The sequence below is a fragment of the Chenopodium album genome, chromosome 2 (genome assembly GCF_948465745.1).
Source record: "Chenopodium album chromosome 2, dcCheAlbu1.1, whole genome shotgun sequence".
In the NCBI taxonomy this organism is placed as follows: Eukaryota; Viridiplantae; Streptophyta; class Magnoliopsida; order Caryophyllales; family Amaranthaceae; genus Chenopodium; species Chenopodium album.
Window position 1 is genome coordinate 60,567,271 of NC_137835.1, and position 25,554 is coordinate 60,592,824.

Sequence of the window (25,554 nt, forward strand, 5' to 3'; positions counted from 1 at the left end):
CGGTGCATCCGGACAATTAACCGTGTACCCTCTTTGACTAACCCATATCCCGAACTTTAGAGAACTAGAGCCATGGTTAGGTTGCAAACTCATTGCATCATGTTGTGACTACTTGACTACTTGTGCATCTCTTACTTGTGCATACTTATTATGTGACTAAGCTAATCGTTTGGTTTGACTTGTGCTCGTAAATAAGTCTTAATAAACTAATTAATGACTAAAGGACTTTGTTTAATAAATTAATTAATTAATTTGAGCTAAATAAAATATACCTAAAATCGAGTCATAGTTCCTTTAAGTCAACCCGGATTTTTATTCCCGTATACTGCACAAACGTCAACTTGTTTTGGTCATATCCAGAGTTATGGTAAGAACTACGAGTCGTAAAACCTATGGATCTGTAGCCCCGAGTTTTATCTTAAATTTGGCGTTGGTTTCATCTAAATCAGAGTCACAGATCAAAAGTTATGACTAAAATACCACAGCTTGTCCTGATTAATGCATATACGTGAGGTCTTAACTTAGTCTTTGTTCAAGTCTAGTCACATAGTCTAGCCACATGGTCATGACACAAGTCTTAACATGTCAGCTAAACTCGCTAGTCTTAGCACACACTTTGTACAATTGTACATATTATTTTCACACCATGACCATGTCTTAGGTTCATGCATGATTCGGTTTTTTCCGTCATTTTAGTTGGGGGTACATTCTATTCCTCATTTTTTTCATATCTATCCACCTACATCATCTTTCCATTCTCTACATGATTTCTCCATATCACAAACTTCATTCTTCCTACCTTCTTCCATCCATGCATGTTGAATCGGGTTTGAGTCATGTGATTGAAAAACAAAAAAATGAGGGTAGTGATGAAACAAATGCACAAGGTAAGATTCTAACCAAGATTTCTTGCTTTCTTCTTCTGTTTTTTCAAACCCTTTCCCCAATAAGTCTACCATAGGCACCCTTCATCCTCCATGAATTTATTTCTTAGAGTTTGGTTTTTACCCTTCACTTTTTAAATAAAATGAGCATTTATTTCCTTACATATGATCATTGCATTGCAAAAAAGAAAAAAAATGTCAAACTAAGCACAAGGTATACCAATGATTTGAGGCACTCCTTGTAGCCACATTATATCATCTTTTACCTTTCAAATATGCAATCCTTTCTTGATAAACGACTTTGAGCCTCGTCTAACGATAGACCTGTCTTTCTTCAACCCACATCTACCTAACCTTGGGATGGGACAGTGTGCAACTTATGCAAATTTAAAAATCTTGAGCGATTTAAAAAAAAATGAATAAAAATAAGAAAAAAAGAAATAAATAAATAAAAGTGTACAAAAGGGCAAGTGTTCCAATGTCTTTGATATGAAAATGTCCTTGATATGAACACGTCTCAAATTCCGTCTCTTATCGAGTGCTCGGTACCGTGCCTGAGAAACATGAATGCCAAGTGAGATATAGACCGCATGATCAAGATTGCCCACACTTATAAAAGTAAAATAAATGCTAAAACAAAAGAAAGAGCTAAAAAAGAGTAGAAAACCTCAAGCATAAAAATACAAGGATCCAAATGCAAGGTTACACACCTTGGGGGCTTATCTAGGGTCTTGAGCCTTTATCCTTCTTCTTCAACCTTTAGCCTAACCACGTTAAAACCCTTCAAAAGAACTTTTTGAGGTATACACACTTTTCTGAGGTTCGTCTAGAGCTACGTTCAGCCTGATTCCTAACGGATACGTAGGCAACCTCACATCGAGGTGCGACCGTAATAAAAACGCATTCATATTCACATTCACATTCACATTCACACATCATGATCATATCAAGGGATCTCCTATGCTCATCCCTATTCATTTAGAGCTAGACTTGGGGGCTTGATAATTACATCATTAGCTTACATAGCATAAGAGTTACCACCATTTGACTCTTTTTAATATATTTTTTTCATACACTTAGCCCTTGCGGCCTAACTTTAGAATTACTATCACACACATCACAGATACATGACCAAAAAGTCCTTCCCTTAGGAACCCTTTTTAATGAAATCTTAACACAACATTGAAGCATACTTCTTCATAACAAAATCAATCATCAATCATAATCATCATTGCATCGAAGTATGAAGTGCTTAGCCTCCGTGCCTAAGTTACCTAAATACTTTCATTATCGAGTCAACTAGGATAGTTTTATATGTTACAATCCTTGTACTGTGAGAGACAACGTTAACGGATTAAGCTCATTCAAAATGCATCTTAAAAAAAAAAAAACTTCACTTCGATTCTTTTTTGCGTCTTTCTTTTTCGGGAGAAAGTTGGTACCCTCCACAAAATGACAAAATTTTTTTTCTTTTTTGCATTTTCGAGTCGCACGATCACAATACAATGCACACACGGGTTATCAATCACACGTATCAATTCACCTTGGGTCAACCTCAAGTCAGTCAGTCGCGTAGAGTCAACCTCGAGTCAATCACAGCGAGTCGATTTTATACCTTGAGTCGTGAGTCATACAACTCTAAACCTTAAGTCAAACCTAAAATAATTAAAGAGATTAGCAATGTCCTATAGTCAAAGATAAGCATAGGTGCATCCTAGCAGCAGCAAGGGCAGAATAGGGAAGACCCGACTCCAGCGCCAGACGACAACATCTAGCGTCTGGCAACAGATTTCAGCGCCTGACGCTACGTCCCAGCGTCTGGCGACAAAGCCAATTCTTGGCGCTAGTAGAATTCTAGTGGCGACAGAACGCTCAGCCACTCAGAACGGTTATTTTGACCTCATATAGCAGTTTCGGGTTCCTTGGTACGCCAGTTAGCCCTTATAAGCAAATTGACATGATTAGTAGTCGGCTCGATTACAATCGTAGTAAGTTATTGACCTGAAAAAAAATCGTCTCACTTAGCTTAAGCGCCTAAAACAATGGCTCATTACAAGCACCAATGTATTGGTTAAAAATCAACCACTTAAACGACAATATTTCCAAATATGGATTGTCGCGCATTCTTGTTAAACGACAATATTTCCAAATATGGATTGTCGTGAATTCTTCTTAAACGACAATATTTCCAAATACGGATTGTCGCGCATTCTTCTTAAACGACAATATTTCCAAATATGGATTGTTGCACATTCTTCTTAAACTACAATTTTTCAAAAAATTGGATTGTCATCCCCCACTGACAATATTTCCAAAAATGGATTGTCGTGCATCTTTTTCAACGACAATTTTTCCAAGATTGGATTGTCATCTCTGGCAAAGTTTCCAAGCGTGGATTGTCGTGCTCCTTCTTTGTTTGGCAATTTTTTTCCAAGTTCGGATTGTCATCGTTGGCAAGTTTTCCGAGATTGGATTGTCATACACCTAGTTCACTGTGGCAAAATTTCCCAAAGGATTGTTGTAGGACTCTATTCATCATAAATTTCGGCAAAGGTTCCTCAACGTGGATTGTCATTCATTTTAGTAAGTGGCAAATTTTCCCGAAGTGGATTGTAGGTCGACTCTTTTTTGCAAATATTCCAAGACGCGGATTGTCAATTGTGGCAATATTTTTCTAAAAGGATTGTCGCATAGCGTTGGCAAATTTCCAAGGTGGATTGCTTTCAAGAGTTATATTCCAAGATGTGGATTGTCGATCGTAGCAAAATTCTTATGACAGATTGTTACGAAGCATTGGAAACTTTTCCCAAAAAAATGGATTTTGGCAAATTTTCCGAGGTACGGATTGTCGCTTCATCGTGGCAACATTTCCAAGGATGGATTGTTACAAAGCATTGACAAATTTCCCTAAATCGGATTGTCATGCATCATACAAGAGGTGTGTTGGAAACTATTCCCAAAGAAAAGAGGATTGTCATCATAGCAAAAGCACCGACATATTTGTTCACAAGCAGCAAAGCGTCGACGTACTGGCATAGCAGCATTAAGGAACAACAAGCACTGATCTTTTCGAAGACTATCACAGCGAAAATTGGAGGCAGTTACAGGCGTAGTAGACTTCAGGCAGTATTCTCTAGCTTGCGGAAGTCGTCACAACAAATCGGTTACCTCTAGAGACGTGTGCTCGACGGTACAAGATACCCGTTTCTTAACTCTTTTATCTGTTTAACTAATGCTAGTTTGCAGGTATCGGCGTTAAAAGAATGATTTAGGAACGAAGAACGTTCTGAATCATTCTTCGTCCCTATCGCTACTTTTACTTTTGTTTTCGAAACTTGCCTTCCACCAAACTCAGTCAAAGTGGACGCTTCGGTAGACACCCAAATGTGTCTCCCCAAAACCAAACCCACTGATGAATACCTTTCACAGTTTCACGTCATTTGATTATCGAAAAAAGCGAAAGTGTTAAAAGTCTAGTAATGAGAATGTTTTTATTAAAATATATCTTATTTCTGTTTTTGAAAATATTTTTTTTCTTACCCTATTTTTTAAAAACGTGCATTCCAGTTTACTTTGGTCCATGATATAGGCCCAAAAATGGTGTATTTGGATGGGCTTGAAAAGACCTTTCCAACGATATATTATAAGCCCATTTCCGATGAATAATGTGGAAGTTATGGCCAAAATACTAAACTGGCCCAAACTGGATTTTACCTACGACCCAATGATCATGTGGAGAGTCCAAAGGTCTAATTCTAATCCTAAACTAATTAGGATTAATTAGAAGCTTCTACAAGTTTCTAAAAGATCCTAATTTTCCTTTTTGAAATGATGAGATTAAAGAATTTGAGTTAAATAAAAACTTTCCTTTTTTAAAACTCTCCATTTTCTTAAATCCTAATTCTATTCGAATTTAAAGATGTTCAAAGATAGTCAGATTTTTTTTTTGGGCCTCATAATCTTTATCCAAATTTTATATGGTTGTATAGATCTTGAAATTATCTTTCCAATGATATATTATAATATTAAATCCCAGTTATCACGAAAAAGATATGAATTAGATATGAAACTCTATCCAAAACTGACACCATTCCACTATTTCGGTCATATCTGTTTATCTACAAAATATTTTAATCTGATTTTAATTGGATTACAAAGTAGACTTCAAGAGCTTTCTAACGACATATTATATACCTTATTTGGACATTTAGATCAAAAGATATGATAAAAACAAAATCCCCAAAAATTGTTGTCCATCGAGTTCTTTTTCGATTCGAATTCGGATTCTTTTCTTATTCTTCGACCCTCTTTTTTCTCTATAAATAGAGGTCATATCTCCCCTTTTTCAATCATCAATTCTCCATCAAATTATAATCAATTATAATCACCAACTCTCATCAAGAATTTCTTGATTCTCTCTCTCTTTCTAAGCCTAGCCTTTTACAAACACAATTCCTCATACATTAGCACTAGACACACCTAGCATTGTTCGAAGTTGCTTTCGCCTTAGACAAGAAAGGTTTAATATTTCTGAGGGTTTTGTCACTAATCTCTATTTCAATTATTTAATTTAATTGTTTGTTTTATATTTTCCTTGAAGTTACTAACGTGAGTATTTTGTTATTAGAAAGAGATACGAGGCATCCAAGTAAGTGCTTTAATTGATTTATTGATATTATGATATAGAAATCATGTCTAGGTTGTTATAATAATTCCTAGTGTCATGTTAGGGCGTTTTGATCTTCCTAGTGTCATGTTTAAGGTAACAATTATAATTTCTAATATCAAATGTGACAATTGTGATTCCTGTGATGATTCCTATTTTCTTTCCTTATATTCATGTTAGTATCATGTTAGGGTTAATGGTTTGATCTTTGATGTTGAGTGACATAATAGGGTTTGTTATTAATCTTGTCAGTATCATGCCTAGGATCTTGCTATTATTATGCTTTAATGTTATTATGATTATTTTTATGATTTATGATTATAATTGTTATAATTATTGTTATGATGATTATTTTTAATTATGACTTTTATGATTATAATTATTATTATGATGATTTATTATGTTGATTGATATTTATTTTTATTGCTTGATCACACCTTTTATGCAGGTTTAAAGGGAATTGGTACTTGTAATCACGCTTAATAAGATAATTTATAATCTTGTTTAAGGTTAATTTGATTATAATTCAAGTGATCGCCAATAATAGATTTATTTATGCATTAATATTCAACCAACATAGATAAACATTTAGGCTAATCCTATTGATTGCATGTTAGTCAGAAAGCGCACATGAATACAATCAGAATAAAGTAGAGGCCTATTATTAGGGCAAGTTCAATCTCTTTTAGGTTGGATATTTACCTTCATCCCCGAACTACCAGTCATGGTTCCAGACCTATTGGAGTTGACGATCTCCTGGATCGTTAAGGGGTGTCACCTTCACCCTGTGAAAAGTTTACAAGTTCCTAAAACTTGTTGGCGACTCTTTTGCTCTAGCTTCCTTCCCTTTGGACGCCACCATGCTTAAATGTATGATCACAGTGGGGTTCAAGTTTGGGGTAATTCTTGAAATATTCCCTACAAAAACCACCATAATATGCAATTAATTTTCAAGGTTAGAAAGACTTAAAATTTTTCGTAAAAGCGAAAAAACCCTCGAAAATAGCATTTCTGGTCATTTTTTGGCTAAAAATCGCCCGTTGGAAGGATAAAACCATTTCCAAAACACATTTTCTACCCAAAATTCATTATTTTTGGGTCAAAATTTGGGTTCGGGGCTGAAGGTACCTTAAATACGATGTTAAAATAGATAATATGAGCTACTAATCTAATTATATTAGCAACTTAAGCAAGAAAAATTAAGCCATAAAAATCACCTTGAAAAATATTATGAGTTTAAAAATAAACGAGCGTTGGTCTAATACCACTTTTCGGGTTTGGTAAGTCCAACATACCGCGGAAAGGACCCCAACCCAAAGAACCACTTGCAATTAATAAAACCGTAAAGCATAACAAATAAACATAAAAGGATAGAATCGGAATTTACCTTTGACGCGTGCTTCGCCCGACCTAATGGGCTCTTACTTGAAAGCTTTAGCTCCGAAAATACTGAGCCTCCAACGGTATCCACCCACAAAGGACGAACACCGAATTTTAGGTCCGCTACCTTGGAGTTAGCAAGGTCCGACCAAAACCCGAGTGATTAAATGAGTTCAAAGGTTTTCACAATGGTGATGCCTTTTTCAACTCTAACTCAAGTGATTTTCCCAATACCCCAACTTGGGTATTGTAGACACCCAAATGTGTCTCCCCAAAACCAAACCCTGTGATGAATACGTTTCACGTCATTTGATTATCAAACAAAGCAAAAGTGTAAAAAGTCTAGTGATGAGGATGTTTATATTAAAATATCTTTTCTTTGTGTTTTTGAAAATATTTCTTTTCTCACCTTATTTATGAATAACATACATTATAGTTTAGTTTGGTCCATGATAAGGGTCCAATAATGCTGTAGTTGGATTGGGCTTGAACAGACCTTTCCAACGATATATATTATAAGCCCAATTCCGATGAAAAATGAAGAAGTTATGGCCAAAATACTAAACTGGGCCCGATTTGGTTTTTATACGCGGCCCAATAATCTTGAGGAGGGAATATTATTAATTATCATTCCAAAAGCTATTACGACTTATTATTATGTTTCAAAGAGTTTGAAATTGAATAAAACTATTCCTTTTTAGACTCCTTGTTTTGTACGAAGTGGAATATATTCAGATTTTATTTTCGTGCCACATAATTTTTATCCAAATTTTTTTATGGTTGGATAGATCTTGAAATTATCTTTCCAATGATATATTATAATATTAAATCTGAGTTATAACGAAAAAGATATGAATGAGATATGAAACTCTATAAAAAACTGACACCCTTCCACTATTTCGGCCATATCTTTTTATCTACAAATACTTTAATCTGATTCAAATTGGGTTAGGTATTAGACTTCAAGAGCTTTTAAACGAAATATTATATGCCTTATTTGGACTACAGGATCAAAAGATATGATAAAAACAAAACACATGAAACTGATTATTGGCGCCTGACGACAAGCATTTGCACCTGGCGCTAACCTTCAGCGCCTGGCGCTAATGACCAGCATCTGGCGCTAGTCATGTTTTATTCTCGTCGAAACTATGATTTGTTTTTCTATCCGTTTGACATATTTTCTCTATAAATAGTCTCCTAAAATTCTATTTTCAATCATCAATTTTCATCAATTTCCATCAATTCTTATTCTCTCTAATTCTCTTCTCTCTCTAAGCTATAGCTTATTCTCTCCCTCTTTCTAGGCCTACCGTTTTTACAAAAACAATTTCTCATACATTAGCACTAAACACACCTAGCATAATTCGAAGTTGTCTTCGCCCTAGAAGTGAAAGGTTTTAATTTCTGAGGGTTTAGTCTCAAATCTCAATTTCAATTATTTAATTTAATTGTTTGATTTATTTTTTTCCTTGAAGTTACTAATGTGTGTATTTTGTTATTAGAAAGAGATACGAGGCATCAAAATAAGTGCTTTATTTGATTTATTGATATTATGATATAGAAATCATGTCTAGGTTGTTATTATGATTCCTAGCGTCATGTTAGGGCGTTTTGATCTTTCTAGTATCATGTTTATGGTAACTTAAATATCGAATATGACAATTGTGATGTTTCCTATTTTCTTTCCTAATATTAATGTTTTTTTTTTTGGAAGGTAAGAAAAGTATATTGATAAAAAAACTGTACAAAAGAATAATGTACAATCTTGACAAGCAGGAACCCAAAACTACACAAGCCTTAATAACAAAGGCAAACAACCACCATGGTTTTAAGTTCAGCATTACCACCTTCTAGGAAGGGTTTAAAGCATGACCCAAAAACCAAAAACCAGGTCAAAGAGATCCCTGGTACCTTCTAGGAAGGGCTCGGGGAAAACCAGACCTACAGAAGCAAGAAAACCTACACCCAACACCCCATAAAACCATACTAAACAACAAAATACAGCAAAACAGTTAAATGCAGAACTTGAGGTGCTGCAACCATTTACAGTCTTCAATCTTCCATGTGTGATTAATCATCTGCTGACATCTAGTCACAACTTCTCTCTTTACACCTTTTGATAGCAAATCTGGCCTAAGAACAACTTTATACCAAAAAGCATGATTCCTAGCCATCTAGATATTGTACACAATTGCAGACAAGCAAGTCAGGATCACTTTTTGCTGAATACAGTTTTTACCTCTTCTTTTCCAGTTCTTCCAGCTATTAGGAGAATGCAGAAGGGAACTAGGAAATCAAAGCCAATGAGAAACATCATCAATAAGCTTTGCACTATAACTGTAAGAAAAGAAAAGGTGATTGCTGGTTTCAGCATCCTCACCACACAGAAGACAGTCACAGACCCCAAACTGAACTAGTCTGTCTCTAGTTGTGAGCCTATCCAAAGCTGAAAGCCAGTTGATAAAGGTGTGCTTAGGAATGTTGAATTGATTCCAAACCCAGTCATACCAGTTTACTTTATCCATGTTACCTTGAAGCCACTTGTAGCCATCTTTGATTCTATATCTTTTATTTAACAAATTCTCAGTCTCAAACCCCTCTCTAAGCTCACTTTGATCTTACATAATAGCTTCCAGGCCCAACCACCATCTTTCTTTGGTTTATAATCCCACCAAACCTCATCCTTGATATAGACAGAATGAACCCATCTAACCCATAATGAGTCAGATTTCTGTGCAATTTTCCAAACATACTATCCCAGAGCAACTTTGTTCCAATTTCTACAATGTCTAATACATAAGCAACCAATTCTCTTGGGTCTGCAAACCCAATCCCAGGAAATTGGGGGGGGGGGGACTTAGACAACACAACATTACCACTCCATAGGAAAGCTCTACATAGCCGAGTGATTCTATCCACCAATTTCTTAGGTAAAAGAACACACTGAGCCCAATATGTATGCAAACTCATAAGGACAGAATTAATAAGGGTAACTCTAGCAGTATAGGACAAATTCCTACTACTCCAGCATTGCAGTCTCATCAACATTTTATCAATCAGGCTATCAAAATCATTCACTTTCAGATATTTGGCATTTATAGGGATTCCAAGATACCTAAAAGGCATATCACCAATGACAAACCCAGAATTCATCAATATACTATCCTAAACCTGCTGATGAACATTCCCAAAATAAATTGCTGTTTTATCAAGGTTTGCTTGAAGCCCTGATCTTGCCTCAAAGGTTTTTAAAGCTCTAATAAGGAGTTTCACAGAATCAATGTTACCATAAGAGAATAACATCAGGTCATCAGCAAAAATCAAATGATTAAGAGCTAAAGGAGCACATCTTTCGTGAAATTTAAATTCTTTCTTTTTACTAATTTTCCTGAGAAGTCTGGTTAGATACTCCATCACAATAATAAACAAGAGAGGGGACATAGGATCACCCTGCCTCACACCCTTTTTCCCTTTGAAAAAGCCATAAGAACCACCATTGAGCAGCAGAGAGAAAGAAGGAGTGGTCACACACTGCATGATCTAAGAGATGAACTTGGAAGGGAAATTAAGAGCAATCAACATCTCATTAATAAATCTACAATTCACAGAATCATAAGCCTTCCTCAGATCAACCTTAATAGTACATCTGGGAGGCTTTATAGGCTTTAAGCATATCCTGACAAATCAGAATATTATCCAAAATAGATCTCCCAGACACAAAAGCACCTTGACAACCATCAATCAGATTAGGTAACACTTCCTTCAGTCTATCACAAATCATTTTAGAAATGATCTTGTACACCACATTGCAACAAGCAATTGGTCTAAATTGTGTGACCCTATTAGCATGCTTAACTTTAAGGATCAAAGTAAGGGTAGTAGCATTAATCTGCTTAAGGAGCTTACCTGAACTAAAGAAGTCCAGAACAACTTTGGTGATGTCAGGATCAACCAAACTCCAGGTAGCTTTGAAAAACTTATTTGAAAACCCATCAGGTCCAGGAGCTTTGTTATCCTCAATGCTCCACAAAGCTCTCTTAATATCCTGCTCACAAAACTCCCTGCAAATATTGATGTCCTCATCTTCAGAAAGCACTTTACCTTCAGAGATAACTCCATGATGAATATTACCATTCATTTGAGTCTCAGTACCAAGAAGACCTTGATAATACTGAAGAAAAAGCATCACACACTTGCCCTAGATCTGAGATAACCACCCCCTCATCAGTTACAAAAGAGTAGATATTATTCTGAAGTCTTCTCTTCCTGATCATAGCATGAAAGAAAGCTGTGTTCATATCACCATCCTTGAGCCAATGAACTTTAGCTTTTTGTTTTAGAAAGTTATATCTATCAGTGTGAGTTTTAGCAAACTGTATCCTAGCCAATCTTTCTTGACTGATTAACTCTTCATTACCAGGGTCACTTTGCAACTTAATCTGGATGTCTGCAAGATGTTTCTCAGCAATTGCATCATCAACTTCCATACAAGAGAACCTACCCATCTTGGATTCTTTCAGAAAGTGCTTCACCTCTTTCAGCTTCCTCACACATTGGAACATAGGAGTACCAGATACCATTTTACACCAAACATCCTTAATCCCAGGAAGAAAGTCTGGAGAATCTACCCAGATATTCACAAACCTGAAAGGCTTTTTAGTGTGATTACCAGAATCAAATAAATTGATCACACAAGGGCTATGATCCATTAACCCCTCAGGGAAAACAGTAGCTTGCATATCAGCAAATTTCACCATCCAATCATTATTAACAATAACTGTGTCAATCTTTGAGCAAACCCTATCCTTGCCTTCCTGTTTATTATTCCAAGTATAAAACATTCCTCATGTAGCCCAATCAGAGAGCCCAGCATGCCTTAGATAAGATCTAAAAGGCTCAACCTCAGCTAATGACACATTGCTCCCTATTCTGTCATTCAGATTCAGCACATTATTAAAGTTTCCTTTCAAGATCCAAGGACCATTAACCTTATTACTAAGCTCAATAATCTGCTCCCAAAGCTGAATTCTAGCTCCAGTAGTATTCAGACCATACACCATAGTACAATCAAAACTCAACACAGTAGCTTTGTGAACTACATAAACATGAGTCAATTGAACTTCACATCTTACCACAGTCACATGAAAGAACTGAGATAACCAAACCACCCAAATTCTACCTCCTTTAGTGTAAGGGTAGTTAGCACATACAGACCAGTCACTTCTAAGCCTACTAAACACATCACCAAACTTCCCAGCCTTCACCTTTGTTTCAAGAAGTCCAAATAAACCCACTCCATGGTGTCTAATAAACAAAAGGACATCACGGATCTTGCTAGCTTTATTTAGACCTCTTATATTCCAAAATCCAAGCTTATCCATGGTAAGAGTGAGAACATTATCGCTCTTCCAAAACACTGAATCTGTTACCACTGCTACTGATTAAAATCACCTCTGGCTGCATTAACAAAGGTTTCTGACAAGCATCATCACCATGCAAATCATCATTCAAGGTATTTGTCTTGCTCCCAGCATTCTGATTCTAAGTATCAGGTTTTTGAATTGGCTTCCATACTCTTTGTGGCTTTTTGTTTTGTCTATTCATCTTCTAATTATTCTCAGCTTGCAGCCCCTCCATTTTCCTAGCTTAACTATATGATTAGGACACTGAGAATCAACATGTCCAATCCCACCACACACCTTACACACCCTAGGCTTCCATTCATATTTCACCTCCTGCTTGAATGTGTTACCAAGCTCATCCAGAAACTCAATGAATTCTGGTGACTCAGTATTGAACTTAACCTTCACCATAATCCTAGCATACTCCAGTCTTTCCTTAGTAGAAGTTGCCTTATCAGTTTTGATAGGCTTTCCAACCAACGAAGGTAGCTTCATTAAAGCCTTTTGTCCCCAGTATTTCAGGTTCAAACCAGGCATTCTCACCAAAATAGGGACTAAATCCACTGGTTCATCAGCAAGATCCATCTCCGCCACCCATTTTTTCATTATTACAGGTTTATTATCAAACCATACAGGTCCTGAACCCAGCAATTTATCCCTTGCATCAACAGTCCTGAATCGAACCAGGAAAATCCCATTTGCCATTAAAGAGACCTTGTCTATACCAAATTTACCCCATATTCTTCTAACAAACCCATTAATAATAGACAAAGATGGCTTAATTCCAATCACATGGCATACGATTGCAGAATTCCAGAAATCAATTTCTGGTTTCACATCCTCAAAATTAATTTGAACCTTATCACTACTATCCCTTACAGAGTCATTCCTCCCCACAGAAAGGTCTACACCCTCATCCCTAGTCCCCCGGAAGAAGCTTTCCCTCCAATTTAATCGAGCAACAAAATTAGTGCTTGGGGATCGAAAAACAGGGGATTGCAAATCAGGGTTCTCAGAAATTGGGGAAAATGCATTCATATTACACCTAGAGTTCAAGCATCAAAATAGGTGTTGTATTATAAAAATTTAATACACTATCACAACAAGCAGCAGTATGAAGTTCATCATCAATGGCGGATGAAGAAGAACGAATTACCTGAAGCCAATTGTTAAATTCCTGCTTATGCTCACCATGATCCTCTACAGTTACCTCCTTTATAGAGCTCTTATTCTCCATTATTTCATGAAGCCAACTCTCAACTAAGACATCCTCAAAGGCAATGCTCTGTTCTTTCCTCTTCGTATAATTCCTTATTTTCGGTCCAGAATTCTGCCTTGCTTTCTGTTTTTTTTTTCTTCAATTTGGAGCTTGAACTCTTGCTTCCCTTACCCTTCTTCCTTTTTGCCATTAAAATCGGGCTGAAAAACGAAGACCAAAATTGTGGGTTTCAATCGGATTTTCCACTTTCTTTCTCTAGTTCTTGGGACTTTCTCTCTCTAACTTCCATTTGATTCAATTAAATATTAATGTTATTATCATGTTAGGGTTAAAGTTTTGATTTTTATTGCTTAGTGACATGCTAGGGTTTGTTATTAATCTTGTTAGTATCATGCCTAGGATCTTGCTGTTATTATGCTTTAACATGAATATTATAATTATTATTATTATTATGATTATTATTATGTTGCTTGATTATATTTATTATATTTATTGCTTGATCACACCTTTTATGCATGTTTAAAGGGAATTGGTACTTGTAATCACGCTTAATAAGATAAATAATAATCTTGTTTAGGGTTAATATGATTATAATTCACGTAATCGCCAATAATAGATTTATATGTGCTTTAATATTCAACCAACAAATATTAAACAGGTTTAGGGTAAACCTATTAATTATATGTTAGTCAGAAATCGCACATGAATACGAGCAAAATAAATTAAAGGCTTATTATTAGGGCAGGTTCAATCTCTTTTAGGTTGGATTTGTACCTTCATCCACGAACTACTAGTCATGGTTCCATACTTATTGGAGTTGACGATCTCTTAAATCGTTAAGGGGTGTAACCTTCACCTCGTGAACAGTTTAAAAGTTCATAAAACTTGTTGGCGACTCTTTTGCTCTATCTTCTTTCCCTTTGGAGGCCACCGTACTTTAGTGTATGATCACATTGGGGTTCAAGCTAGGGATAATGCTTGAAATATTCCCTACAGGTGTTTATAGGGAAAACAAGAGAGTGAAATGGCTCTCCCATCAATGTGGGAGAATTTGATTTTTCCATTTTATTTTAAAGCTAAAATAAAATTAATAATCAAACTGGTAATAAATTAACAAGTGGCAAGCTCATGAGAGATTTTAGGTGAGGACCATTTTGAGGAGGAGGGGACCAAACTTGCTCCCCACTCCCTCTCCAAAAACCGCCCAACTCATCCCTCAAGCCTCCTCTTACAATGTGCCACATGGCACCACACTTGGGCAGCAAGGCACCCAAGGTGGGCTGCCATGTGCTGCTGCCAGCAGGCCCCAGCATAAGCGTGCGGACTGCTAGGCACTACTGCCTAGCAAGCCCTGCATGGCTTGTGCGGGCTGCTGCTGAGAGCTGATGCTCCTTGCGCGCGTTAGCCAGCGCTGCTAGCATTGGTGTGCTAGCACGCACCAGCCAGCCTAGGCTCGGCTTGGTGCGCATGCTCTCGGCTTGGTGCGCATGCTAGCCACCATGCTATACCAAATGCCCATAGCACTCGGTTAGCTCTGGGCATTTTGATGCTAGGGGTATTTTGGTCTTGTTGATTTATTATTTTCATGTCTCGTCTTTTATTATTTTAACTTGACTTCCGACGCTCGGTTTCGCGCTCTAAGCTCGAATTTCCAACGTCTAAATATTTAATACTCGGGCGACGAATTAATTTCTTACAAATTAATTCGTCGAGTCGGTTCGTATATTTTCTAGGGTGTGAACCGAAGGGTTCAGTCAAGATTAAGCTGTAATATTAATTATACATTAATATTACTTATCGAAGCGGCCTCCACCTAGGCATTCCGATCACTTGACCTTACTGAATATATTAGCTTTCTAATAATTCTGAACCCGCTATTAGAATAATACACTTGTTTGAAGGATACCATTCCTTTCAAACTTTGCCAGAGATGACAATCCAATCTTGGAAAAATTATTGTTTAAGAAGAATGCGCAACTATCCACTTTTGGAAATATTGTCAGTTGGGGATGACAATTTGATCTTGGAAAAATGGTCATATAAGTGCTTTCTTTTGAACCGATGCCTTGGTGCTTGTAATGAGCTAGTGTTTTAGGCGCCTAAGCTAAGTGAGACGATTTTTTTGTCAGGTCAATCACTTACAACGATTGTAATCGAGCCGACTACTAATCATATGAATTTGCGTATAGGGGATAACTGGCGTACCAAGGAACCCAAAATTGCTGTAAGAGGTCCGCATAATCCAATATGGGGCCATGCAACTCGTCGCTGCACCTCGTTCGCCATAACATATTATCGCCGCGTTCTCGTTCTATCGCCAGGATTTTTGAAAAAATTCCGGGAATGTTCTTGCTCGCTGCAATGTACCTGCATTTATATTTTGGACTATAGGACTTTTCTTATCTTTCTTTAGGGTTGACCTAAGACTTAGTATTGCTTGACTCATTGACTTGACACGACTCAAGGTATAAACTTGACTTAATAATGACTTACTTGGTGTGACTCGTGTGTGCATAGTGTTGACTCAATGTGATAACACAACATGACTCAATGTGTAAATGAATCGTGTGTGCATTGTAATGTGATCGTGCGACTTGAAATTGCAAAAAAATAAAAAAAAGCATAAATTTTCCGTCATTTTTGTGGAGGGTATATACTTTCTCCTGAAAAGAAAGACACGAAAAAGAATCAAAGTGTTTGAGGGTGCATGTTAAATGAGCTTAGTCAAATATATGCGTTTGATGTTGTTTCTTAAGATGCAAGGAATAATTCATCTTAGGTTATCCTAGATGACTTGATAATAGAAGTATTTAGGTAACTTAGGCACGGAGGCTAAGCACTTCATACTTTGTTATGCAATGATGAGTGATGAGTGATATGACAAGGCATGCTTCAGCGTTGTGTGAAGATTTCATGACAAAGGGTTCCTAAGGAAAGTATATTTGGTCATGTATATGTGATGTGTGTGATAGTGACACTAAAGTTAGGCCGCAAGGGCTAAGTGTGTGGAAAAATATATATTGAAAAAAGTCAAATGGTGGGGACTCTTAGGCTGGGGAGGCTAATGATCTAAGGATCAAGCCCCCAAGTCTATCTCTAAATGAAAAGGGATAAGTATTAGAGATCCTTTGATATGATCATGGTGTAAGTGTGTGAATGTGAATGTGAATATGAATGCATTTTTATTCCGGCCGCACCCCAATGTGAGTTGCCTACGTATCCGTTAGGAATTAGGTCGAACGTAGCTCTAGCAGAACCTCGCACAAGCTCTTAACTTTTTTTATTTTTGCGCTCTTTTTTTTGCTTTTGCATTTATTTTATTTTTATAAGTTTGGGAAATCCCGATCATGCGGTATATCACTCACTTGGCATTCTTGTTTCTCAAGCACGATATCGAGCACTCGATAAGAGACGTAATCTGAGACGTGTTCATATCAAAGACATGTTCATGTCAAAGACATTGGAACACTTGCCCTTTTGTACACTTTTATTTAGTTTTATTTTCGCTATTTTAATCTTTAGATAAACTCAAGCTTTTGCTCTTTGAAAATTGCATAAGTTGCACACCATCCCATCCCAAGGTTAGGTAGATGTGGGTCGAAGAAAGAAAAGGTTTATCGTCAGACGAGGCTCAAAGTGGTTTATCAATAAAGGTTGTATATTTGAAGGGTGAAAGGTAATATGATTTGGCTACAAGGGGTGCCTCAAATCATTGGTATACCTTGTGCTTAGCTCGGCGTTTTTTTTTTTGTTTGGAAATGCACTAATCATATGAAATTCTCATTTTATTTAAAAAGTGAAGGGTAAAAATCAAACTCTAAGAAATAAATTCAAGGAGGATGAAGGGTGCCTATGCTAGACTTATTGGGGAAAGGGTTTGAAAAAAAGAAAAAGAAAGCATGAAATCTTGGTGAGAAGTTTGCTTTGTGCATTTGATTCATCATTACCCTCATTTTTTTTGTTTGTCAATAACGTGACTCAAACTCGATTCAACATGCATGGATGGAAAAAGGTAGGAAGAATGAAGGCTGTGATATGGAGAAAGCATGTAGAAAATGGAAAGATGATGTAGAAGGGGATATATAGAAGAATTTAGGAATAAAGTGGACCCCAACTCAAATGACGGAAAGAGCGACTCATGCATGATCCTAAGACATGGTCATGGTGACATATACAAAGTGTGTGATGAGACTAGTGAGTGTAGGTGACATGTTAAGACTCATGTCATGACCATGTGGCTAGACTATGTGACTAGACTCAAGCAAAGACTAAGTTAAGACTTCATGTATAAGAATTAAACTGGAGAGGCTGTAGTATTTTAGTCATCACTTTTTATTTGTGACTCATATTGGGATGAAACCAACGCCAAATTAAAGATAAAACTCGGGGCTACAGATCCATAGGTTTTACGACTCGTAGTTCTTCCTAGAAAACCGGACATGACCAAAAGAAGTTGACGCTTGTGCAGCATACGGGAATAAAAATCCGGGTTGACTTAAAGGAACTATGACTCGATTTTAAGTTTATTCATTAGTTCAAATTAATTAATAAATTAATTAAGAGAATTATTTTAGTCCTTAATTAGTTTATTTATACTTAAGCACAAGTCAAACAAACGGTTAGGAAAAACACATAGGGTATGCACGACAAATAATGCACAAGTAGTCAAGTAGGCACAATATGATGCAATGAGTTTGCAACCTAACCATGGCTCTAGTTCTCTAAAATTTGAGATATGGGTTAGTCAAAGAGGGTCCACAATTATGAGTCCAGATGCACCGCGCGGAAGCCTTACCTTTGGAAGCATTTGCACGAGTGGATGAGACCCCGCGAGTTAAGCTCGCTTCCATGGTTTGGTGAATTCAACATTCTCGGATGTACCCTTTGTTTCTCAGAGCGTTCAATTAGGTAGATAGAGCATGAATTCCCATAGGGTTATGTCCATATGTAGAACACATATGGGTTTCAGAAAATTGAGAAAAAACTCAATCAGGATGTAGAATCGAGCCAACAGTGCTATAACAGGTCGAAATAAGAACGCATATTTCTGGCTTGGTATTAGAAGAAAGTTGCGCCAACCAACATGGACTGTCGCCGGAATATGATCCCTGTTGACTGGCGACAGAGCCATATCTTCGGCGACAGGCTCTGTTTTGTAGACGCTAGTTCCTGCATGCCTCAGCAGCTGTTTGTGTTCTTAGAACTTTCTAATTTTTCGCAGAATTATTTCGATTCTAGTTGTGAAAGATATTCCACAAATTTCATACGTGTAAAAATCCTATGTTTTTGACTCATTACGGATGGTCTTTCCAATGAGAACCTTTTTTATTCATATAACAATAATGTTAATCAGAATTACGCACATGAAATACTTAGAACTTTTCTAGTCTCATCCACTCATTCTAAATCATTGTCGAAATAAATTTCAGGAATTAAAATAGAAATACTCCCCAGTGGAGTCGCCAAAAAAATGTAGGGAATAGTTCAAGCATTAACCTAAACTTGAACCCCGACCCACTGTGATCATACATTAAAATACGGTGGCGTCCAAAGCGAAGGAAGCCAGAGCAAAAGAGTCGCCAACAAGTTTTAGGAACTTTTAAACCGTTCACAGGGTGACGGTTACACTCTTTAACGATCCAAGAGATCGTTAACTCCAATAGGTCTGAAACCAAGACTGGAAGTTCGGGGATGAAGGTAAAAATCCAATCTAAAAGAGATTAAACCTGCCCTATAAATAGGTCTGGCCTCTACTTTATTCTGCTCATATTCATGTGCGCTTTCTGACTAACATGTAATCACTAGGTTTACCCTAAACTTGTTTAATCTATGTTGGTTGAATATTAATGCACAAATAAAACTATTATTGGAGATAACTTGAATTACAATCATATTAACCCTAAAAATGATTATTAATTATCTTATTGAGCGTGATTACAAGTACAAATTCCCTTTAAACATGCATAAAAGGTGTGATCAAGCAATAACAATAAATATCACGCAACATAACAATAATAATGATCATTAATAATATTCACAATTAAAATAATCATGTTCATGTTAAAAATAAAGCATAATATTAATAGCAAGATCCTAGGCATGATACTAACAAGATTATTAACAAATCCTATCATGTCACTAAACATCAAAGATCAAATATATAGCCCTAACATGATACTAACATGCTATTAGGAAAGAAAATAGGAAGCATCACAACAATCATACTTGATGTTAGAAATTTTTAGTTGTTATCCTAAGCATCATACTAAGAAAAGCATCCGAATATGATACTAGGGAAAAGAATCCTCACATGGTACTAGGAAATCAATGTCAGCGGCCTTCATCTTCCCTTCCTTCATAGATTGAGTTCAGGCAGTCATTACTCCTGTGGAGCAGGGTTTATACTCGGTTCCATTGTCTCGGGCGCTTCCTCCACTGGTGCAGGGCTTATTTTCCGTTCCATTGTCTGGGACGATGCCTCCACTGATGCTTTCTACCTCTTGGAGTCAGTTTACATCGTTTTCCAGTTGGACATGTCCTGCTTTGTGTTTGTCTGCTACTGGAGCAATAGGGACTCATTGGTCAATCGTTCCCGTATTTGCAGGTTAGAGATGCCACTGATCCTCACTCTTCTAGTTCTACAGATTTTTGACCGAGGGTTTTTATTATGTACTTTGGTTGATGAGACTTGACACTGTTTATTCATCATGATTCACTTTGATATTTTATTCACAGTTTATGCATTTATTAGTGTGTATTAGTGTATGCTTGAGACTCATTGTGTGTGATTGTGTATTTATTAATGACGCGAAAAAAATAAAATTGTAAGTGGAGGGTACTGACCTTCCCTAAAAGAAAAAGAAAATGAAAATGAGACAAATTTTGCAATTTCCCCAAAAGAAAAAGAAATAAAAAAGAAAATGGTACAATTTTTACAGCTTCCCCAAAATAAAAAGAAAAATAAAAACAAAAATGAAAATGGGACAAGTTTTACAACGTCCCCAAAATAAACATAAAAATAGAAATAAAAATATAATAATAATAAATAAAAAAATAAAAAATAAAAAATTAATAGATAAAATAAATGGAGAATTTTATTAGGAATGAAACTCTTAAAAAACAACATTAGAAGATAAACGGTGAAGGCAAAACAATAAAAATCCAGATAAAAATAGGTAGAGGATAAAAATATGAAGATGCGTGGGCACCGCGACACGGTAGTGTATATCGTGTCACGGTGGAATTTCCTGTGTCACGGTGTGCGTATTCTGCAACGGTGTAGTTTGCGCGCATAGAAAGATTGATTTTGAGTATTTCCAATCGTTTTGGCTATAAAATAAGACCAGTTTATTCGCGATATGCATAATTACGAAACATAAAATAATTAGAATTTTATATTTCAATAATAATGTCATAGAATTTTGATAATACATTGCGCGACTGGTCTTATTCTTTGACCAATGCTGACAAAAGAGAGCTGGAATTGTTTCATGTCAGAGGCTTATTACCCCTGAGGCATGTAGCAATTGAACATGATTTTCTTAGGGCATCTTTAGATTATTGGAGTCCAGAAACACATTGTTTCAAATTTGATTATGATGAAATGTGTCCCTGCCGGAGGAATTCGGTGCCATCTTTGTTTTTCCTACAAGAAATCTCATTGCAATGCCTACCCTACGTGAGTATTATTACAAAGACTTTGAACGCCATCTTAATCTGACAGATCCAGATTCAAATAAAATTGTGTGTGGTAATGAAGTATATTTAGAAAAGCTTTCAAATTCGTATTTTAATCGTCCTGTCTGTTATTCTTATCATGTATACCGTAGAAGGGCTAATTTTTTGCATGTTTAGCAAGCTTTTATTTGCAAACAGTAGGGTAGGACATGCTTGTTTAGCGTCTGTGCTTGAACATGTTGAATCTAGGAGATCACCTATGCCTACTTGCCTTAGAGAAACTTTGTGCGGCCTTGACGAAGCAAAAGCTGACCGGAAAACCATCAAGAAGGGCTCTCTATTACTGTTGCAGGTAAAAACACGCTACAATTAACCCCCGTGACACATAGCAGGCACCATGTCACGGTACATGGCTGCCGTGGCACGATGCATTCTGCCGTGTCACAGTGGTTTTCTGCTCCTTTTTTTTTTGTTTTTTTTTGTTTTTTTTTATTTGGTTGATGGAGCGTTTAGAACTCTTTGAAGCCTCTGACGATATTGAAAAATATGGTCCCAACGATCAAATACGTATGAAGAAGAATTACTCTGCGAACATGTCGTATGATGATTGGAAGGTCTTCTTTGCAAAGAAAGAATTTTCCATTCGATGGGTGGTGCCTTGGTGGAGAATTACTAGGATTGTTGGCACGAATGATACTCTGTATTGTCGCGTTCCTAGTATTTTAAAGTTGACTTTTTATTTTTCTTCTTGATTGATGCGACAATATGGACTTGAACAAGTAGTTCTACGCTACAACGATAGTCCTAGTGAAGTATCGTTGCATGAAAGTAACGTTCAGAAGTATGAGACTTATTGGATTGGAAGACCTTTGTGAAACGTTTCTGCGAGTAACCAAGCTCCTCCTACCTTATCTAGTGCATACAAGGCATGGTTGAATCCTAGAAGTAGAAGGGATCGAGTCGGATCACGCAACTTTGATGTGAAGGGACGCCTTGGAAGTAAAAAGGCGCCCCCTAAAGATCGTCCTAGGTCCGAGAACACAAGGAATTGAGTTTAAGACTCCTATAATGCCTAAAAAGAAGAATTATGTGAAAGGAAAGGGTAAGGAAAATATGGTTTATAGAGAAAAGCAATCGAAGAATTCTAAGAAAGGTGAAAGGGATGAAATTTCAACTAGAGGTGTGACGGTTCGGGCTACAAATGACACATTTATGGTGAAGGCCGACCTAGTTGAAAAAGAAAAGGAGGTTCCTAAAGTGAAGAAGGATTTGATCAATATTGTTTTGCTTATATGATTTAAATGTTTAATTTTTAAATAAGGCGCATGATGCTAATAATTATAGTCACATTTATTTCAATAGCATATTTATTTTCACCTTAAATAAAAATTACAATGACTTTTTTTTTTATTATCCGAGTCAAGAAGTCGGACGCAATGGAAGAATAATAACAATAGTCAAACAAATATTCGTAAAACAGAATTTGCAAAGTCAAATTGTCGCGCGACGGAAAAATTCCGCCGTTTCACGCTGGAAAATATCGTGATGCGGAGATTTTCTGCTATTTTTTATTTTGGCTGGAAATCCACCGTGCCACGGTGAAAACTGCTGTGACAAAGTAAACATTCCCGTGGCGCGGTGGATGCTGATGTGGCACGAATGTTTTTTCTTATTTTATTATTTTTTTAATTTTTTTATTGCCGTACCACGGGGTATTCTGCCGTCCTGCGATGGATGAGGACGTGGCGCGGCGGATGCTGATGTAGGATCTTCTCCATTTTAGCTCCATTTTGCTGTCTTTATGCGTTGTACTTGGTCGATGGAGGAAGGATTTTATTTTTTTAAGTGGTCGGGCCCCCTTCAGGGGTTGCCTACGTATCCTTACAAAAGGAATCAGGCCAAACGTATCTCTATCGAGTTATGAACCCATGCGACTATGCATAAAATATCTTGAGTTGATCCAAGTTGGTTAAATTGCGGGAACAGTTACCGTCCATGTCTACCAATTGTTCCGCTCCACCAGATAAAATGGAATTAACAATGTATGGACCTGACCAGTTTGGTCTAAAATTTCCCCTTGGATCTAACACATTTTTGCGAAGTGCCTTAAGCACCAAGTCACCTTCCTTGATGTTCCTAGCCTTGACTTTTTTATTGAAATGTCGCGCCATATGCCGTTGGTAGGTTTGGACATGATGTAAAGCTGCTAAGCATTTTTCGTCAAGTAAGACTAGTTCATCATATCTTGCTCTAATCCAGTCGACTTCATCTAGTTGGCTTTCCAACGCGATTCGGAGAGAAGGGATTTTTAGCTCTATTGGTTGTACAGCTTAAACTCCATAGACCAAAGATAAAGGGGTAGCCCCTGTTGATGTACGAACAGAGGTTCGATAACCCCAAAGGGAGAAATGTAGCTTACTTGGCCAATCTATGTAATTTTCCGTCATCTTTTCGATGATAGTTTTTACATTTTTGTTGGCTGATTCAACCGCACCATTTGTTTGTGGCTTGTAGAGTGATGATCTGTGATTCTTGATATGATATTTCTTTAATAGTTCTGCAAACTCGGGTTGGAAATATGTTCCATTATCACTGATCATCTCATGAGGTACCCCATAGCGGTATATGATATTTTTCTCAATAAATTGAGCTACATGTTTTGCCGTTAGCTTAGCATATGAGGCAGCTTCGACCCATTTAGTGAAGCAGTCAATCGGTACAAAGATGAACTGATCATGTCCCCCTTGTCCTGGTGATGTATCTTTCCAATGATGTCGATACCCCAAGTAGAGAAAGGCCATGGAGAAGTATATATATGTATAGAGAAGCGAAGGTGGAACGTGCTGCAAATTTGCGTAGACTTGACACTTCATACATTTCTTGGCGTATTCGTGACAGTCTCTCTCAATGGTAGTCCAGTAATAACCTTGTTGTTGAATCTTTTTGACTAACATCTTAGCATTCATATGCGTTTCATATATTCATATGCGTTCCATTTATTCCGGTATGAAGGTCTTTCTCCATGGTATGAAGGTTTTCCATACAATCGTCAAACAAATATTTCTCCATAGTGCAGTCCTCTTGTGGAGCTCTCCCCTGATGAGCACATACTGTGAGGCCAGGAGCCTGAAAGCACGGCGTGCCCTTTTATCAGTGTTAGGAGGATATTCTCCCTTGTTTACGTAGTTAAGGATATCCGTATACCATGGCTCTTCATCTTCTTCTTGTGATTCTTGTTCGTCATCAAGTGCATGAACGTCAGTCGGCTCATATCTTCTTTTTATGGTCAATGGCATTCTAATTGTGTTTGTTGTAATTCGCACAATTGATGTTAACTTAGCCAGCGCATCGGCAAACTGATTTTCTTCTCTGGGCAAGTACGTATATTCCACTTCATCTAGTTGCTCCGTGAGAGTTTCCAGATGAGCTTGATACGTAGCCAGATTTTCACTTCTCACCTTCCATCTCTTGGAGATCTGGTTAATGATTAGTGACGAATCGCCATAAATTCTAAGCTTCTTAATTCCTAAGGCCACAACTATTTCTAATCCCAAGATGCATGCGTCGTATTCTGCGACATTGTTGGTGACATCAAAGTCAAGCTTCATGGAAATTGGGATATGCTCTTCATTGGGTGATACGAGCAAGACTCCTACACCACAACCCTTTTGGTTCAAAGCGTTGTCGAAATAGAGCGTCAAGCTATCGTCTTCGGTCATGAGTAGATCTTCATCAGGGAAATCATATCTTCTTTCTCAACTTCTTCTAGTGGAAAATCTGCTACGAAGTCAGAAACAGCAGTACCTTTTTTGTGGTACAAATTTCAAGTCAAACTGGGTAAGGTTGACTATCCACCTTGATAATCAGCCATTGAGTGTTGCTTTTTTGAACAAGTACTTGAGAGGATCCATCTTTGACACGAAATGCACTGTATGAGTGAGCATGTAATGTCTTAATTTCTCCGCGGCCCACACGTGTGCGAGACACAACTTTTCAAGTGGTGTGTATCGCGTCTCATATCCTTAAAGCTTCTTGCTCAAATAGTAAATAGCATTCTCCTTGCTTTCGATCTCTTATGCTAGCATTGCCCCCATCGTTTATCTTGTGATCGTAAGGTAGAGTCGAAGAGGAAAGTCAGGCATTGATGGCGCTATCACGGGTGGGTTTGCCAGGTATTCTTTGATTTCGTCGTAAGGTTTTTGGCAATCATCATCCCATGTGACTGGAACATTTTTATTAAACTTCTTCAATATAGGTTCACATATTGCCATGAGTTTTGATATGAACCTACTAATATATTGTAACCTTCTTTCTCGGTCTTGG

The 25,554-nt window shown here is 37.1% G+C and overlaps 1 protein-coding gene across 1 annotated transcript; it reads right to left on the reverse strand.

Annotated features, from left to right (window-relative positions):
* Positions 1-11,078: 11,078 nt before the first annotated feature.
* Positions 11,079-11,774, reverse strand: LOC145573842 (uncharacterized). The gene has a single exon (XM_081631806.1). The coding sequence runs from the start codon at positions 11,772-11,774 to the stop codon at positions 11,079-11,081; it is 696 nt and encodes a 231-aa protein (XP_081487932.1).
* Between the last annotated feature and the right edge of the window lie 13,780 nt (positions 11,775-25,554).